At 46.5% G+C, this 19,673-nt stretch overlaps 1 protein-coding gene across 6 annotated transcripts in view; it reads left to right on the forward strand.

Moving 5' to 3' along the window:
• The window catches only part of EIF2B3 (eukaryotic translation initiation factor 2B subunit gamma), a 124,391-nt gene extending 109,107 nt beyond the window's left edge, over nt 1–15,284 (forward strand). For all 6 annotated transcript variants that reach the window (XM_032430353.1, XM_032430376.1, XM_032430361.1 and 3 more), the window contains 2 exons: nt 2,645–2,748; nt 15,087–15,284. In XM_032430353.1, coding sequence (XP_032286244.1) covers nt 2,645–2,748; nt 15,087–15,139 — 157 coding nt within the window. In that variant the 3' untranslated portion in view covers nt 15,140–15,284. The remainder of the gene's footprint in view (nt 1–2,644; nt 2,749–15,086) is intronic.
• The last annotated feature ends 4,389 nt before the right edge of the window (nt 15,285–19,673 follow it).

Raw genomic sequence — 19,673 nt, forward strand, 5'->3', positions numbered from 1 at the left:
TATTGTAGATTGGCAGCCAAGCCTTGGAGAGGGCTTATTTGATATGGTAGTACCAGTCCTTCCTCTCCAGCATGAGCTACCCACACTTCCAGGAAAATCCTTAATCTTGGAATTTCTTCCTGGACAGATGGAAAGCTATATTGGCTTGACATTTTTCCAGAATGCCTCAGCCTTGCTAATGGAGGTGACTTGTGACCATAGCAGTGGTAATAGGAAACAATGAAGAAACAAATGACAGAAAAGAGCTTCACACTCACTAAGCATTTTGTCAGGTGTTCATCTCAAAGCCTTCCACAGATCCACTGACCAAGAGCTTCAGGAGAGCCCCCAGCTTCTTTTCAGTCAACCCACTTTTTCTCCATCATATCTGCAGATTCTACATGGGTAGTTTATGGGTCTCATAGGGAGTTACACATAAACTAGATGAGACGAGGTTCCTGAACACCTCAATCAGACTGGCTGGACATAAGGAGAACCCAGGCCATCCATTGCTATGGAAATCTGACCTCAGTCAATCTAGCCTCTTCCTTCCAGAAATGGTTCCCACTTATATCCCAAATTCCAAAATAGCCATGTAGTAGTCTCTAATTATGGCCGCTTGAATTCCTCTTGGCTGTTTCTTGTCTGCCAACTATGTTTACCCCTTCCCTAGCTCCAGAGCATGCGTTCTCAGGCTCTTAAACTACGGAGCAGGAAGTATCCTCCTACTCCCACTCTGGAAAAAGAAAGGAGACTTTTCAGTGACAAACTAGTAGCCAATTATAAGCCTGCTTTGTCCCGGGAGCCTGTTTTCTGAGGCTTTCTATACTTCCTTACTACTCTTTGGGGGAATTTTCATCAAGAAGCAGGAACCACTCTAACTGCTAACTGAACTGCTTTGCCTAAAGCAGAAGGCAAGTTGGAAAGTTCTGGGAGGTCCCTTAATGCCCACCCACTGTGTATCCCAAATTTTTTTTTTTTTTAAGTGTATTCTGAATTTGAGCTAAAAAACTAAAAAAACAAATTAATACTGTCTGCCTATCTCTAGCCCACACCACAGAGGTGCTATGGCTTTTGCCTTTTGCTGCTTTCTGACTGGCTTAACCTTCCAGAAGAATAGAGATAAAGAAGACTCTGGAATGCCGTAACGGGGCTAGAATTCCTTTTCTGCATTTTACTAAAGTTTTGGCATTTGGGAAGAATCTTTTTTAATGGCCTGTGCATTAATAGTTTCAGTCTTTGGAATGTCCTCCTCCCCATCCCCCACGCCTCCTGGGTTGCCTGAGGATTTTTCCTTAATTGGTGTTTTGTTTTGTTTTGTTTTGTTTTGTTTTGTTTTGTTTTGTTTTGTTTTGTTTTGTTTAAATGGAGCTCACACCCTTCCTACTCACCTTCCTTCTCCTCTCTAGCCCACTTGTGACTCTTTAGGGTAGTGAATATTCCCCTGTTAGAACAGAGCCCTTCCTTCCACAGAGCCATTTGGCTCCGAAAAGCAACTTGGCAGTTCCAAGCAAGCTTCCTCCAGTCTTTTCTTCTTTTGATTTCTTTATATGCCATTATGATTAAATGTATGGATTCTGGAGTCAGGCAGACCTAGATTTGAATCTGATACTTGGCAATTTTGTGGTTTGGGGCAAATGGTTTAACTTCCCTAAATCTGTTACCTCATCTGCAAAATGTGGTTGTTATTTTTACTGCATCAGAGGCAAAAATAATACTCCTAGAATCATCTAGGAAGCTCTTTTTTTCTAATTAAATACATGAAGCCCCCATCTCAGACCTACCAAAAAGATTGATGGAAGCCAGGACAATGAGGGTGTTTTTGTTTGTTATTTTTTACACTGCCCAGGTGATTTTTCTGATGAAATGGCTAGATTTGTAAGTCATTCCTATAATGTACATAGAGTATTTATTTGCACAACACCTAGCATAGAGTAGGGTAGGCAATGTGTGATGTGTGCTAGCAAAGATTTTCAAAAGGACCTTTCTTCTCATGCACCGGTCTTCAGGAGCCAGAAGGATGCTCTTTAAACACATTCAAATGCTAAGAACAAGAGGTGCTACTCTTGAGAATGTGGCTTTAGGATCTGGAGTAGTCTTTGATGTGTCATGGAGCTAGTTTAAAAAACATTGGGTTTTGGTTTTGGGTTTTTTGTCTTCTAAGTGAGTTTGGTTTTGATTAACCAGAGTCTGTAGTGAGAGCTGTGGGGCACCTATTGTTTCCATAACTGACCTAAGAAGATTCATGGGATCTAAGCCTTAAATGAAATTTGGGATATATTCCCAGATGAGAAGCAGAGTGATGGGTCAGTCCAGGGACTAGTGCCAGCTTCTAGCCACCCAGACCAAATAAGGAGAGACAGGGTGGAGTTTAGACCTCCAGGTCTGGGGTACCTAAAGAACTGAAGTCACAGGGTCTGCAGTTTTCAAGCCTTGGCAGGAAAGATCATTATGAGCATATCCGAACTCTGGACTTTGCTAAAGCTAGGTCCACGCTTGCTGCCACTGAGCCATTCTGTCTCCTAGTGATAACTTGAGGCATGTAGCCATTAACTGGATGGAGCAGCTATTCCTAGCCTGTGGAGGAGCCAGAACCGCCAACCCATAGTGGTGAGGATGGTGATGAGAGTCACGGGCATTCTTTAACTTGGCTCCTGTGTTACAGAAGCAACATCCAGGGCAGTGTCATTTGCAACAATGCTGTGATCGAGAAAGGAGCGGACATCAAGAACTGCCTAATTGGAAGTGGCCAGAGGATTGACGCCAAAGGTAAACCAAATTACAATCACAGGTGCCATTTTTTACTTAGCGTAGTAGTACAGATGGTACTCAGTGCTGGTGACGATTAGGGAACAAGCACAAGCATACTCTGTGGGTGAGAACATGAATCGATAAAGCCATCTTTGGAGGGGAATTGACATCATTGTCAGACCTTTTAACTTTGACTTAACAGTTCCATTTTTAGGAATGTATTTTACAGATAAGCTCATAAATGCATGCAGCCTTATTATCAAAAATTTTAAAACATACCAAAAAGATCTGATGGCCCAGACTAGCACCAGTACTTTACAGTGGCTCTTGGACCTATGTGAGAAGGGCCAGTAATCCAACAAAAGCATTGAAACTAGCTTTTGACGTCCTAGACCCCTTGAGCACCTTGTCTCACCTGATATTTCAGAGAGGTAGTCCCATAGGCTCCTGGAGGAAGGTTAGCAGCTTCTTCAGAAGCCCTTCGCTCAGAGCTGTTCTCTTAGCGGTGATGCTACGAGCTGTGCTCTTGGCTCACTCTGCTCTGTAGCTGGAGAAGAACTGTCCAGGTACCTTGTTTTGCTGTGCTTCACAGATACTGCGTTTCTTTTACAAGTGGAAGGTTTGTGGCAACCTTGCATCAAGCAAGTCTCCGGGCGCCGTTTTTCCAACAGCATTTGCTCACTTCGTGTCTCTGTGTCACATTTTGGTAATTCTTGGCAATATTTCAAACTTTTTCATTATTATCATATTTGTTCTGGTGATCTATGATCAGTGATTTTTTTTTTAAAGAATTTATTTATTTATTTGACAGAGAGAGACACAGCGAGAGAGGGAACACAAGCAGGGGGAGTGGGAGAGGGAGAAGCAGGCTTCCCGCCGAGCAGGGAGCCCGATGTGGGGCTTGATCCCAGGACCCTGGGATCATGACCTGAGCCGAAGGCAGACGCCTAATGACTGAGCCACCCAGGCGCCCCAAAGATCAGTGATTTTTGATGTTACTATTGTAATTGGGGAGCGGGGCCTCTATGAACTGCATCCGTATAAGATGGCAAACTTAACTGATAAACTTTGTGTGTGTTCTAACTGCTTGACCAACCAGTCATTCCCCAGTCTCTTTCCTATCCTCCAGCCTCCCTATTCCCTGAGAGACAATATTGAAATTAGGCCAATGGGGACGCCTGGGTGGCTCAGCTGTTAAGCATCTGCCTTCGGCTCAGGTCGTGATCTCAGGGTCCTGGGATCGAGCCCCACATCGGGCTCCCTGCTCCGCGGGAAGCCTGCTTCTCCCTCTCCCACTCCCCCTGCTTGTGTTCCCTCTCTCGCTGTGTCTCTCTCTGTCAAATAAATAAATAAAATCTTTAAAAAAAAAAAAAAAGTGTCTACCTTTGGCTCAGGTCATGATCTCAAGGTCCTGGGATCAAGCCCCACATCAGGCTCCCTGCTCAGTGGGGAGTCTGCTTGTTCCTCTCCCTCTGCCCCTCCCTCAGCTTGTGCACTAACACTCTCTCTCTCTCTCAAATGAATAAATAAAATCTTTTTTTAAAAATTTTAAAAAATGAAATTAGGCCAATTAATAACCCTACAGTGGCCTCTAAGCGTTCAAGTGAAAGGAAGAGCTGCACGTCTCTCACTTTAAATCAAAAGCTAGAAACGATTAAGCTCTTAAGTGAGGGAAGCATGTTAAAAGCCGAGATAGGCTGAAAGCTGGGCCTCTTGCGCCAGTCAGCCAAGGTGTGAATTCAAAGGAGAAGTTCTTGAAGGAAATTAAAAGTGCTACTCTAGTGAACACACAAATGATACTCAAAACAACCTTATTGCTGATATGGAGAAAGTTTGAGAGGTCTGAATAGAAGATCAAACCAGCCACAATATTCCCTTAAGCCAGAGCCTAACCCAGAGCAAGGCCCTCACTCTCTTCAATTCCGAGAGAAGGGAGGAAGTTGCAGAAGAAAAGTTGGAAGCTAGCAGGGGTGGGTTCATGAGGTTGGAGGAAAGAAGCCATCTTTGTAACAAAAAAGTGCAAGATGAAGCAGCGAGTGCTGCTGTAGAAGCTGCAGCAAGTTTTCCAGATCTGGCTAAGATAGGAGGCCAGTTCCTTATCCATTAGGCAACTGGGGCTTCTGATCTGGCTAAGATAATTCACGAAGGTGGCTACACTAAACAACAGATTTTCAGGGGCGCCTGGGTGGCTCAGTCGTTAAGCGTCTGCCTTCGGCTCAGGTCATGATCCCAGGGTCCTGGGATCGAGCCCCGCATCGGGCTCCCTGCTCCGCGGGAAGCCTGCTTCTCCCTCTCCCACTCCCCCTGCTTGTGTTCCCTCTCTCGCTGTGTCTCTCTCTGTCAAATAAATAAATAAAATTTAAAAAATAAAATAAAATAAACAACATATTTTCAATGTAGACAAAACAGCCCGTGCATGCCCCTAGAGTCTTTAAGCTGATGCCAGTGCTCATTCGTCATTCTGGAAATCCTAGGGCCCCTAAGAATTAGCTAAATCTATTCTTCCTGTGCTCTATACATGCAACAACAAAGCCTAGATGACAGCACATCTGTTTACAGCTATTTCCTGAATAGTTTAAGCCCACTGTTGAGAACTCCTGCTCAGAAAAAAAGATTATTTTCAAAATATTACTGCTCATTAATGATGCACTTGGTCACCCAAGAGCTCTGATTGAGATGTACAATAAGAGTCATATTGTTTTCATGCCTGCTAACACAACATCCATTCTGTAGCCCACGGATCAAGGAGTAAAAGTCTTATTATTTATTTAAGAAATACATTTCTTGGGGTTCCTGGGTGGCTCATTCCATTAAGCATCTGACTTGATTTCGGCTCAGGGTCATGAGATCAAGCCCACATTAGGCTCCATGCTAGGCGTAGAGCCTACTTAAGATTCTCTCTCTCCTTCTTCCTCTGCCCCTGCCCCACACCACCTGCCCCACACCCTCCCCCCCGCCCCACTTGCTCATCCTCTCTAAAAAAAAAAGAAATACATTTCTTAAGGCTATAGCTGCCATAGTGATTCCTCTGATGTATCTGGGAGAAGTAAATTGAAAACCTTCCAGAGGGGCGCCTGGGTGGCTCAGTTGGTTGAGCGACTGCCTTCGGCTCAGGTCATGATCCTGGAGTCCCGGGATCGAGTCCCACATCAGGCTCCCTGCTCGGCAGGGAGTCTGCTCCTCCCTCTGACCCTCTCATGCTCTCTCTATCTCATTCTCTCTCTCAAATAAATAAATAAAATCTTTTAAAAAATAAATAAATAAATAAATCTTTTAAAAAAAAGAACAACAACAACAGTTGTGATCCACAGGAAGAGGTCAAAATAGCAACATTAACAGGACTTTAGAAGAAGTTGATTCCAGCCCTCATGGGTGACTTTGAGGGGTTCAACACTTCAGTGGGGGAAGTAACCGCAGATGGGTGGAAAGAACAAGAGAATTACTAGGTTCAAAAGTGGAGCCTGAAAATGTGGCTGAATCACTGCCATCTCTTGATAAAACCTGAACAGATGAGGAGTTACATCTGATGGATGAACAAAGAAAGTGGTTTCTTGAGATGGAATCTACTCCTGGTAAAATGCTGTGAAGATTGTAGAATTGACAAGAAAAGATTTAGACTATATAAACTCGTTGCTAAAGCAGCTGCAGAGTTTGAGAGCATTGACTCCAATTTTGAAAGAAGTTCTGCCATGAGTAAAATTCTGTCAAACTGCATCACATGCTACAGGGAAATCATTTCTGAAAGGAAGAGTCAATCAGTGCGGCAAACTTCACTGTTGTCTTATGTTAAGAAATCACCACAGCCACCCCAGCCTTCAGCACCCACCACCGTGACCAGGCAGCGGCCGTCAACATCGAGGCCAGACCCTCCACCAACACAAAGATTATGACTTGCTGAGAGCTCAGATGATAGCATTTTGTAGCAATAAAGCATTTTTAATGTATGTATATATATTTTTTAGACATAATGCTATTGCACAATTCATAGACTACCATATAGTGTAAACATAACTTTTATATGCACTGGGAAACCAAAAAATTCACTTGATTTGCTTTAGTGTGATATTCACTTTATTGTAGTGGAACCGAACACACACTGTCTCTGAGCTGTGCCTGTGTGTGGTGCATGAGAGACATACAAACATCAGGGTTTCTCTGCTGGGCTGACAATTTGAATGGTCCAATCTTTGGCTGGATGTTTTTAATCAAAAAGTAGACAAAAAGTTCAAGATCAATTAGAATGGGCTAATTCCTTTTGAGATTATGTCTACATCTAGAGTATAGTGGAGTAAGTAGGAGAGCTGCTGAAAGAATTAACCCACCAATTCTGAATTGGTAGAAACCACAGCAAACAGGCCTTCTTCAGTTTTTTTCTCCTTCCCTTTTTATTTTTTTCATTTTTTTAAAGATTTTATTTATTTATTTGTCAGAGAGAGAGAGAGCACACAGGCAGGGGGAGCAGCAGGCTCCCCACTGAGCAGGGAGCCCGACTCAGGGCTCGATCCCAGGACCCTGGGATCATGACCTGAGCCAAAGGCAGACACTTAACGACTGAGCCCCCCAGGCATCCCTCTCCTTCGCTTTTCTAAAGCCACATACCTCCCTTTGGAGCTTTAGAATCAGACCTAGATTCCCATCTCAGCTGTGCAACTCACTGGATGTGCACCAGGTTGTATTTTTCATCCCTAGACCTTAGATTTTCGAAACTAGAAAAGTTGAGACACTAATCATGGTCTTGGAGAATTGTTGTGAGAATTAAATATAAGTGAATGTTGTGAGGAGCACACGCAGCTTCTGGAGCACACCAAGGGCCTTAGAGTACCCCGTCCACACAGTGCCGCTGTGCCTCTCCACGCCTCTGTACGTGCCCTCTCTTTCTGGAATTCCTCTTTTGAAGACTCTTCCTAAGTGTTTTCTGTTCTGCAGAACCTTCCCTGACTCTTCCCATGACTGCCCACAGCCAACCTAAGCATTCCTTCTTCCTCTGCACCCCTGAACTTTGTCAGCACCTTTATTAAAAGTTATGGCAGTTATCTATGAATCTGCCTCTCTACTGACCGAGATCCTTAAGACCAAGGATTGACTTATTTCAATATGCATCCCTAGCTCTCAGAACAGGTTTATAGTTTATAGTGGGGGGGGGGGGGGGAGGGAAGGAGTGAATGAATTTGGGATCCATAGAGCATATTTTCTGAAATTTCAGTGCAGAAACCGTTCCAAGAAAGGCATATGTGAGATGGTTGCAATTATCATGAGATCTCTCCTTACTTTTTTTCTAAACTTAATGCTGATATAAGAACCACATGTAACATTGATAAATGAATTGGGGAGGTGTGGCCTTGGCCTGAAACCATCCTTCACCTTTATTTCTCTACTTGAGATGAGATGAAACTCTCCTCTGCAATGTCTTTCTTCTCACATTTCAAGCACTTTCTTCCTCTATATGTGACAATGGTCATCTCTGAGAGGCCTTTCCTGAGTGTCACTAGTTTGCCAGTAAGGTTCTTTGTTAAAAGCATCATAAACTAACTCCGGCTGATTTAAGCCGATAAAACAATTCAAAGCCACAGTTCTACGATCAAGCTTAAAAACTGGGTTCCAGCCAAGATGTACACCCCCAACCATTGTGCCAAGGACCCCACTGCCGTCCTCACCTCACTGCTGCTTCTACCACCCAGCAGGCCCAACGTGGATTCTCTCTGGTTCCTGCTTCTTAGTATCACTAGCTCCCAGCCCCGAGTTTGGGGTGGCTGCGTCTGTAGGTGAAGCCTGGTCATACGTCCATGCCCGTGTGACAAGGAAGGCTGGCATTTTTAGTTGAATTAGTGGCAGACACCTTGCACCCAGTGCCCCACCAGAGAACTTTCAAGCAGGAGTGTTGGTCAAGGGCAGCACCGCAGCCTTTGGTGTTTTCTTCTGTAATCGTGGGCGAGGGCGAGGGCTGGTACACCCAACACTCGCCGCATGGATGGCGCTCCCCTCCTGGAATGCCATTGGCTTACAGTTGTTGTTTGTAGCTTTTTTTAGAGAGAGAGAGCGTGCACACACACAGGAGTGCGAGGGACAGTGGGAGAGGGACAAGCAGACTCCGTGCTGAGTGCGGAGCCCTGTGCGGGGCTCGATCTAACCATCCTGAGATCACAACCTGAGCCGAAACCAAGAGCCAGACGCTTAACCGACTGCACCACCCAGGCGCCCCTGTTGTTTATATCTTTAAAATGTTCTCACATACACTATCTTACTGGACTCTCATGAAAACTCTCTGAGGTAGGGATTCATTATTGACCCATTTGGTGAAGTGGAAACTGAGACTTTGAAAAGTTGAAATTTACCCAAGGTACATAGCTAGTAAATGACAAAACTGGGTCTTCAGCCTGAATTATTGCAAGACAGCCTCCAAAAAGACCAGAGAAAGAAGCCACTCCTGGCTTGCCCAGCAGAATTTGATCAGTCATAGACCTTTTCTCCCTTTAGTCCATCTTTCCCAGACCAATTGGAAAAATATATTTGGCCTCCATATCCCACCTCTTTCTGGTCTTCAGGAACCCCAGGTCTTCGTTCTTTCTCCTACTCAACATACCAGCTCACTCAGGCCTACCCTTGGGCTACAGAGAAACTTCTTTCTTAAGCAACTGGGGCCTATTGGTAATTTCTTTAAAATAGGATTCAGGGGTGCCTGGGTGGCTCAGTTGGTTAAGCGGTTGCCTTCAGCTCAGGTCATGATTCCAGGGTCCTGGGATCGAGTCCCACATCGGGCTCCCTGCTTGGCAGGGAGCCTGCTTCTCCCTCTCCCTCTGCCTACAGCTCCCCCCACTTGTGCGCTCTCTCTCTCTCTCTGTCAAATAAATAAATGAGATTTTTAAAAAAAGGATTCAAAATAAATAAATAAATAAATAAAAATAAAATAGGATTCGACTGGGACACCTGGCTGGCTCAGTCTGTAAAGCATGTAACTCTTGATCTTGGGGTCGTGAGTTCAAGCCCCATGCTGGGCCTAGAGCTTACTTAAAAAAATAAAAATAAAACTCTTAATAAAAAAAAAAAAATTTTTTTTTAATAGGATTCACAAGACCCAACCTTTTCTCTGACTCCATGGAAGGCCTTGGAAAGGGTCCCCAGAGTTCCAAAAGCAGCTGCTCAGCTGGTCTGTGGAGCTGCTTTCTTATCCTGTCCCTTCCCTGTCACCTCATTGCATTTCTCTGTCCTTCTTTGTTCTCTTCTCTTTGGGTTTGTGGCCCCAAACAATGTTTCTTCCACCTCCTTCCTGCCTCTTTGTCTCTGTAAATTCTGTCCTGCTCAGCAAAAAGTAGAAGCATCCTCCAGTGCTTTCTTCTTTCAATCCCTCCTGGAGCCAGGAGCTGCTGCCTTTTGTGGTTTTTAAGAGTTTAGACTCCATGGGGCGCCTGGGTGGCTCAGTCATTGTTAAGAGTGTCTGCCTTTGGCTCAGGTCATGATCCCAGGGTTCTGGGATGGAGCCCTGCATCGGGGTCCCTGCTCCGCGGGAAGTCTGCTTCTCCCTCTCCCATTCCCCGTGCTTGTGTTCCCTCTCTTGCTGTATCTCTCTCTCTGTCAAATAAATAAATAAAATCTTAAAAAAAAAAAAAAAAAGAGTTTAGATTCCATAGGCATATTTGAATGCATGAACTCCATTTGCCACCACCCTAGAGGATCCCTCCTTTCTTGTGTGCTGGAACCTGGAACCTCACAGTTTCTGCTTCTTCCCATTTCCAACAAAGTAATGGTGCTCCTTCCTTTTATTTTGCCAAGGACCTTTTCCAGTCTGTATGCAGAATGCATGCATGACAACTGAATGCCAGATATTGAGGATTTGAGTCATGGCATCTCCCATCAGGGAGCACAAGGCTGGGCTAGCCAAACTCCTAGGATGTCATAGGCTTTAGCATCTCATGGACTTCTGGCTCTAACACTGTGTGTCCCCATTTTAGAAGGAGGCCCTTTAATGGTCCTCCTGAAAGAGAGGTGGCCAGGGAAGTCATCTGGACTCTAAACTGGAGAATCCCAGCACTTCCTGCTCTGTCCTCTATGCTGGATGGACCAGTGCATCCAACACAGGAGTCAGTGCCTTCCTGCCACAGGTACTCCTGGCCAGTCACCTGTTCCCACTGTCACTTGTCCTTGCAGCTGAGCCATATGGAGAAGGCAAATTCCTAGCCATTAGTGCAGCACTCGAGACCTTTTACTGCGAATGACCCAGACAAACATCAACAACTCAGATCCTCAGCAGCAGACACCTCAGTAGATGGCAGAGTCCCCACTCAATCTTCCTCACCTGGAGGGATTTCAGAAAAAAACATTCATCCTCAGAAGCAACGCTGTCCCCTCTCCAGATTTCAATCATTTGCATACCACAGAGTTAGTACGTCCATATGAGTTTTACACCCCCAAAATGTGATTCTTACAACCCAGTGTAGCCCTCTCTGCCCTCTTCTAGCACCACCAGCAGAACAAGCCATTTTCTAACAGAACTCTGGGTTTTCTCACCGCGCCCCAGCATGCTCAGTTAATGAGATTATCTCTGGCAAAAATCCTGGCAGTCAAGTTTGACCTCCTGCTCAAGCCAGTGGAAAAGCCACAGCCAACAAAGTCAAAACCTAGAGACTCTAATTGGAAACTTCATGTGAGTCTCTTCTTATTGTCAGTGAGGTAACTTGGATCTCTTCCCTGTGACCACAGTGACCAGTCCTGTGGCCATGAAAGTAGACCTGACGGGCATATAGGTCAAGTCCTGGCTAGCAGGAATCCTTCCCAGCTTCCCATCAGTGCAGCTTTTCATATGCAGCTTGTCATTCCCTTCTGTCCCAGTGGTTTCTCCTCAGCTTACCAGCCTCCCTTTGTACTCTCAGGGAAGGATCCTTAGGATCTGATTCCAGCCCAGAACTTTTCAAGTGTTTACTGGAACCTGCTCCCAGCCCTGGCCAAGCAGAACGAGTACGGTTTGTTGCTCCCTCCAGGTTTCCTCCACCTTACAGAATCCCCATGAAAATACATCCGTCCCCAAAATGCCAGATCTAGTCTCTCTTCCCTGAATCCCAATAAGCAAGTCTTCTCCCACCCCCAGGCCAAGAGCAGACCAGAGGGTAGAGGGTAAAGTGGGTAGGGCAGGCCAAAGAGGGCTCAGGTGTTTATTTGGAGCCTGGCAGAGCAAAAGAAAGCATTGTCTGCCCCAGCCAGACACCTCATTTGCCCTTCTGGTCTGGAGCACTGAGGGCCAAATAGAGTGTTAATTAGAACTAAGACTGTCAGAGTGCCTGTGTGGCTCAGTCGTTAGGCATCTGCCTTCGGCTCAGGTCATGATCCCAGGGTGTTGGGATCGAGCCCCGCATCGGGCTCGCTGCTTGGCGGGAAGCCTGCTTCTCCCTCTCCCACTCCCCGTGCTTGTGTTCCCTCTCTCGCTGTGTCTCTCTCTCTGTCAAATAAATAAATAAAATCTTTAAAAAATAATAATAATAACTAAGACTGTCTTCAGAACAGCCCAGTATCTGTGGAAACTAGGGAGAGACTGGGTGAAGGAAGAATAAATGTCAGAGTCTAGATAGGCGATGATGAGGCTGACTTACGGCTGTAGAGGGATAAAGGGTAAAAAGGAGCTTTTGGAGGTCCCCTGAGAAGCTAGCCAAAGAAGTATTTCCTTTGTTCTTTTCTGGTCAGTCTTATCTCAAGGGTGGATCCTGATTGACAGTCACACTCCAGGACCATCCCCAGCGCTAGGGAATTTAGCAGCCTGAGCAGCATCTGGGCCTCCTTCCCATTCCTTTCACTGAAGAAAACAGATGGCTATGAAGCGTAAAAAGGAGGCCAGCCCTAGCCCCATTCTGTAACTTCTGTTTAATACTTATCAAAGCACCATGCTGGGCTCTTTCTCTCCATCATCTTATAGAATCCCTACTTGATGAGGAAACTAAAGCCCAAAGACATGAAATAATCTGCTCAAAGGCAAAGTAGAACTCAAGTCCTTTTGACTCAGAAGGTCTTTTCCGCGTTGTCACCTTTTCTTCCTCCCTTTCCTATCTTTTCCTTCTCTTGAGTTTGCCTCTGTCCAAAATGGTGCCGTAACAGCAAACTTGGTGAAAAGCCGAGACCGAGTTTTCTCTTCCTGTGGGGAAAGTTAGAAGAATAGGCCTGAGGATGCTCTGGATCCCTAAGCACCCTTGCCGTAATGCACCAAATGTGTCAATTATACTCTCGACAAAGAGGTTGGGGGCCTTCTCTTCTGTATATGCTTCGTTTCCTACATCTGTACTCTCACATAACCCCCAAAACGCACATTCAACAAACTATTATTGCCTCCTATATTCTAGGCTAGAGGTATAAAGATGAATAAGATTTGCCTCTTGCTGTCCAACTGCCCCCAGTACAGAAACAGACAAGTAAATAATTATTGAAAAGTTTCTCAGGTATGATGGTAGGAGACTGTCAGGGTTAATTAAGGACATAAAAGAGAAATCGGTCAGTTCTGGCCCAAGGAAGGCATTAATGCTAAATCTTGAACTTTTGGGCTATTTATCAAATACACAAAGGGAAAAACCACTCAAGCAAAGGGGAACCATGTAAGCAAGCACTTGAAGGCAAAAAAAATCCAATGTGTTGGAAACTGCAAACCATTTGCAAAATCTAGAATATAGGGTACAAGGGAGATCTAGCAAGAAGCAAAGCTGAAAAGGTGGGTAGAACGGAAGACATGTCTGAATTCTTAAGGTCTCCAAAGCTGCAGTCAGAAACCCCCTTAGAGGCTCCAGCCTATGGGCAATATGAACAAACCCAAACATGTCTCTGTCAGTCTTGGTCCCATCATCAAGGATCTTCATTTTGCTGCACCAAAGCCTTCTAAGACTGAAGTAGAGCATCAGGAAAGCCAAATTGGGCAGCCTAGCCCCCAATCCCTATCAGGGTCACATTCAAGCTCCCAAGTATGACAAGAAACATGTTGGATCCTTAGAAACCATGGGAAGCTTGCCCAGAAAGAATCCATTTCCAGCCAGCTGGTCAGCTTTTTCTGTCTGAGCCAATAGAGGGCAGGAAAACTCTCCTGTCTCCTGCATGTGCCCCCTACCTCCAGGCAAGAAGTAGATAACATGCCCCTAGGTCCCCTACCCCTTCCAGACCATTAGTTCACTGCCTCCATTCTATTGCTCTTATTCCTAGAAAACTAACCCTCTTCTTACCCTTCACCCCATCACTGGTCAACTTCCATGGTGCTCCCCTAAATATATTGAGGGCTCATAGTCTTCCTCTTCGCTCCTTCTCTTCTAAATATCTTGGACTACTTACACTCAGTTTTACAATTCTCTGAGCTTCTCTACTCTTACCAACCCTCATCTCCTTTCAACTTTCGCTCTCCACTTAATAATCGTACCCTATCCTCCTCACTACCCGGGACCTCTGAAATCTTTCCCGTGCTGGTAGCTGTGCTAGACACTGGGGTAGAAACATAAATACACTGGCCCCCCTTGAGATTCTTACAGGGAAGTGTAGGAGAATGAGATAATGACCTGGAGACAGAGGTATGTATCCGGTAGTGTTTTCACAAAGCAGGAAATGGACAGTTTGGAAGGGAAGGCACCACTAATAGTGGAGGCGCTTGATTAGGGCATTTAGGGCAAGAGTGTGATGGGATGAGGGGCAAGAAAGGCATTCTAGACAGAGGGAACAGCCTGTGCAGAGGTCTAGAGCTACAAAATAGTATGGCTTGTAGGTATAATTGCAGAATGGTGGAACATGAAGCTGGAGAGGTAAGCAAGGATCGGGTCAGGGAGGGCCATATTTTGGACTTTACAAAATAATGGCCACTGCTTATCCAGCACTTGAGGATTCTTTAAGTCATTGAATTCTCACAACTCTGCAGTAGGTGGTATTATTTCCATGTTATATGTGAAACATCGCCCCTTCTCCTTTGGATATCTCCATTTAACTGTTTAGTGCCACTGCTTCTCACCCTTTTCCCCCCACCCCCTACCATTTGGCCACACCAAAGTATTTCATGTTTGCCTTCCTTGTATTTTTATACCTTTGCTCACGTTGTTCCAACAGCCTGGAATGCCTTCCCTTTGATACACTGCCTGAAAAAACTCTATTCATCCTGTAAGACCCATCCAGTTCCCCTCCTATGTGAAGTCTCCCGGAAGCTAGGTTTAAAAGAGTGAGTCCCTTCCTCCTGTGTGAGAAAACGCTGCCTCTCCTATAATCCCTTTAGCAAATTGTATTCCCAAGATCTTCTCAAGAGCAGAGCCACATAGGAGACGAATAAATGTTTATGAACATAGAAATTAGAAATAATTTGGTTTGAAATGACACCTTTACTGCCAGTTCTCAAACAACTTTTTTCTTCTCTTTTGTAGCCAAACGAGTGAACGAGGTGATCGTGGGGAGTGACCAGCTCATGGAGATCTGAGTTCTGAGCAAGTCAGACTCCTTTCTCTTGGCCCTCAGAACTACAGATGTTGGCTGGCCCACCTGTTTGACTCTGTATTTATTTCCCAATAAAGAAGGGCTCCCATGGGGCGCCTGGCTGGCTCAGTCAGTAGAGCATGAGGCTCTTGATCTCGGGGTTGTGAGTTCAAGCCCCACGTTGGGTGTAAAATTTATTTAAATAAACTTTAAAAAGTGGGGGGCATTCCCAAAGGTATGCCAGAGACTTGTGGAGTAGTCCCAAGCTCCGGGTTTGAGTCACGTGGTAAAAACCATGTAGAGCCAGTGTGTAGAACAGGATAAGACACAGTGGCCTGGCTCTTGTGTACTGTGGTTATCAGGCAGGGGGCAGCAGGGTAAAGCTCTTAGGAGGACTGCTTTCAGACTGGTTGGCCCAGCCTAGCCCATAAAAGCATCTTCCACCTGAAAGGACCTGGAAGTACTTCGGTTCCTGACCCTAATCAGGCTTTCAAGACCCATAGGCCCAGCAGCTGGCAGTGCCATCTCCGTACGTGACGCTCCTTCTCCAGCTGCCGATTTGGGCAGCCTGGCCCCCAATCCTGAGTCCAGGACTTAATACTCTACTCTGTTCCCTTACCTGCCACACAGATTCCCAGCCCCTGCCACCTCCCCACCCCCAGCCTCACCTGCCATTCACTCCCTACAGTTTTTCCACGTCAACTGTTGACTTTTGGAGACTTAAAACAGGCAGGAGGCAGCCCTGGCCTAGGCATCAAGCCTAACTCCACTGGTCTTAGCGGAGGCAAGAGCAATAAAAGAAAGCCGTGGGGTCCTGGGTGGCTCAGTCAGTTAGGTGGCTGCCTTCCGCTCAGGTCATGATCCCAGGGCCCTGGGATCGAGCCCCGCATCAGGCGCCCTGCTCGGCGGGAAGCCTGCTTCTCCCTCTCCCTCTGCTGCTCCCCCTGCTTGTGCACATGCGCGCTCTCTCGTCAAATAGGTAAATAAAATCTTTTTTAAAATAAACAAATAAAAATAAAAGAAAGCCGTGATCTATGAAGCCAGACAGACTCCTTCTCACCTCCCCTTAGTGAGGAGTCTATGGTCTATTCAACCTGGTAAGTAAGAGCCAGGAACCTTTATCATGATTTGAGTCTTTCTGAGTCTTCTCCAGCTGCACTCCTTTATATCCTAATTATACTGCCTCTCCTGCTTCAGATAATTAAGAAGTAAGACTTCCATACTCATAGCCCTTCTGGAATCCTGTCCGCCTTCCCTTTACCACCCCCACTCCCAAACACACGCACCCTGGGCTCTTGCCTCCCCCTGCACTACTTTACAACCTGCAGGTGTTTGGTGGAAGATAAAAGTGGTTCCTGGGGTGAGATTTTACCTCCTAGAATTATCAAAGTAAAGGTTTCCCTTGATGTGCTCACTGTGGGTGGCAGTAATTATAAAGAATGATTTGAAATACTGGTTTCCACGTTGCTTCAAAAATCCCAAGTCTCTAAAGTTCATTGGTGTAATCTTGCCTGAATCTTAGTGCTGTTCTCATTGAACTTGTGAGAGACTGGACGAGCATTCCTACCCGGGGGGATCTACACCTCCACCAGCCTTCTTGGGAGCTCTCGAGCTCCACATTCCTACCGCTGGTGGGGACAAGGTTCCTGAACACTTGTGCTCATCAGACAGGAGCCGAAATGGCCCAGCAGAAGTGGTTGAAAGAGATAGAACTGCGGGGGAGGGGGAGCGGGAGTAAAGAGCTGCGCAGTGCCCCGGGGGGGGGGGTCCCCTTTGGAAATGAAATGAAATCTGTGGAGCCCAGATGACACCGGCTGGAAGGAGACCTGCCCTCTGGAATGTTGCATGGCTTTGGCCCAGTCACCGCCTCTCCTCTGTCCCTGTGTTTCCACATCTGCAAAATGGGAAAGTTGCACTGGACAGCTTCTAAAGGCTCTTCCTATTCTCAAGTTCTGTCCCCTCTCTCAGAGCTTTCTGACCCTTGGGATCCGGGTTGCCCAAGAGGCCAGAAGGCTGCTCCTTGTCAACAGAAAGGGGATGGAGCTGGATAGGTTTGGAAGGAGGTAGGTGGGGGACAAGAAGGGATTGATTAAACTGTCCCAGAGCCTTCCCATATCCCTTCCTGATCTTCCCCACAGAGCCCTTGTGGAATCCCTGACTATAAGGTAGAGGAAAGACCTCTCCTCTACCTTCCCTTGCACAAGCCCATGAGCAGCCCTGCTCCAAGAAAAGGAGGGAGCTGGAGAAAACAGGACAAGGTAAGGGTTTCCCCGGGGAAGGCCTCGCTTGAGTTTAAGTCCCAGCCGGGAACAACCCCAGCCCAGGACACTGCTGCTATCGTCTCCAACAACACCGGGATTGACTGGGTGCCCAAGATGCTTTCATTTCTCTTCTCTTTGCTCTATTTGTTTGCCAGAGGCAGGGACCATTTTTGTTTCCTTTTGGCAGCAGCTACAGAGAGTTTGAATATATCTAAAAGATGGTGAGCAACTGAATTTCCACTGGCCAGCCACCTCTCCACGGGGCGGAAGCCAGAAGAGCCAGGCAGGTGAAGGGGTCGCCTGCCCCGCCTCTCCCAGGGATGCTCCGTGAGGGAAGTGGAGGAGAGAAGGAAGGGGGCTTTCAGTAACAATCAGGGAGGACTCTGGGGAGGTGTTGGGCAACAACACCTGGAGTTCTGGAAGCTCGCCAGGTCAGACAAAATTTGATATCTACTACTCCAGGAACCCCTCCCCCGGTAACACCTCACCCTCACCTGCTGGCAACAGCTCCTGAGCCAGTAAGGGGACTGACTGCCAAGACTGCCCTCCAAGCTTTTTCCCAAGGCTGGAAGCTGAACTTCTTCCCAGTCCTTCACCACATTACTCTTCCTATCCTGCTCCCATCCATGGAGGTGGCGGGGAGGGGGTTCGTGGGGAATTGTCTTTAGCTGGAGCCCCAAGAGCAATCTGGGGGCCTGCACAGCCTAGTTTATAAGCTGTTTCTATTTCCAGAGAACCACAGAAAGCACACTTTCTTTATCCACAGCCCTCCCTACCCCTAAGGAGGTACATAAGCCAGGCCTTTGTATGCTGTTTTCTAAATAGTTCAATGTGTCTGAGGAAGATGGAGTGGGTGTGGGAAGGACCACCCAGACACAAGGTCTAGAAAACTTAGCTCTGATGGAGCTCACAGGGAAGGAAAGAGGCTGGGCAGGAGAACACATTCTACTTGAAGCCGGGATGACTTGTCCTCGACCTGAGCCATCTGCCGCCACCCAGAAGGACTGCATCAGGGGCTTTTCTGTTATAGATAAATGGGGGAGATTCTGCTTTGATTCTCAGCCTCCCTTCTTACTCCACCTTCAAGGTAAAAGGCCATTTTCTGATCTCTGGTTGCAGCCTCTGACACTAGAGACTTGACAGGTGCTGTTGGCCTAAAGCTGCCTACAGGGAAGGGGGTGTATAGTCCCAGGCTTGGCCATTAAACATAATGGATGGCAGGGGGAGGGGTGGGTGGTGGTGCCAGGGCTCCTTGCTTCCCTCTTCCACATCTCAGGGTTACTGACTCTGCCGGGCCCAGATAACAGAAGCCGGCCCAAAGCATGAGTGAGAAGCCTGGGGGAATGCCAAGGAAAGAAGGCCTGCCCTAGTTCCTCCCACATGGACCCTACCCTGAAGCCAGGCTGGTCACTTTCCAACACTGTGTATGTGTGTGTGTGTGTGTGTGTGTGTTTTACCTCACTTTTCCTGGCACTGTTCCTCAGCCACATATATTATCTCATTTAGTCCTTATGTCAGGGGTGCCTGGGTGGCTCAGTCGTTAAGCGTCTGCCTTCGGCTCAGGTCATGATCCCGGGGTACTGGGATCAAGCCCCGCATCGGGCTCCCTGCTCCACGGGAAGCCTGCTTCTCCCTCCCCCACTCCCCCTGCTTGTGTTCCCTCTCTGACTTTCTCTCTCTCTGTCAAATAAATAAAATCTTAAAAAAAATAAAAAAATCCTTAATGTCAGAGATCATATGACTTGCCCAAGCTCTCATAAGCAGACCTTGAACCAATGTCTTCTTTTCAATTTGGTAATCCTCCCACCTCTCCCATCCAATCCCTCTAACTTAAACCTCCCTGAGTGTTCCATCTCACAGTAGTTTCCCCTGTGGTCTTTGTGCTCTCCCTTAGGCTTGAACTTCGAAAAAGCAGGTACCCTGCAAATCCAGAGCTTAGCAAAGGGGTGGACACATAACAGACCTTAAGGGATATTTGTCTCAATCAGTAATTAGATTTACTCCTTGGTGATAATGAATTAATTAGATTGCTTTTCTTTTTTGTTATTCTTTGGAGAACTTCTCTGGTTTGAGCCCAAAACACATTCCCAGATTCAGTGGAAGTGACACTGGACCAGGCTGTTCCACAGTGAAGCAGTCCACGTATAGAGAGAGAAGAGGAGCTTCTGCCTCCCTTCCTGTTCCCTGGGGTCTGTGGCTTTAGCTTGCCCTGGCTGAGCTCAGCTGCACTCAAGAAATCACTTTGTTGGGGAAAAGAAAGGTCATCTTGGAGCTTGG

Source organism: Phoca vitulina, unplaced genomic scaffold (genome assembly GCF_004348235.1).
Source record: "Phoca vitulina isolate PV1807 unplaced genomic scaffold, GSC_HSeal_1.0 scaffold2, whole genome shotgun sequence".
Taxonomy (NCBI): domain Eukaryota; kingdom Metazoa; phylum Chordata; class Mammalia; order Carnivora; family Phocidae; genus Phoca; species Phoca vitulina.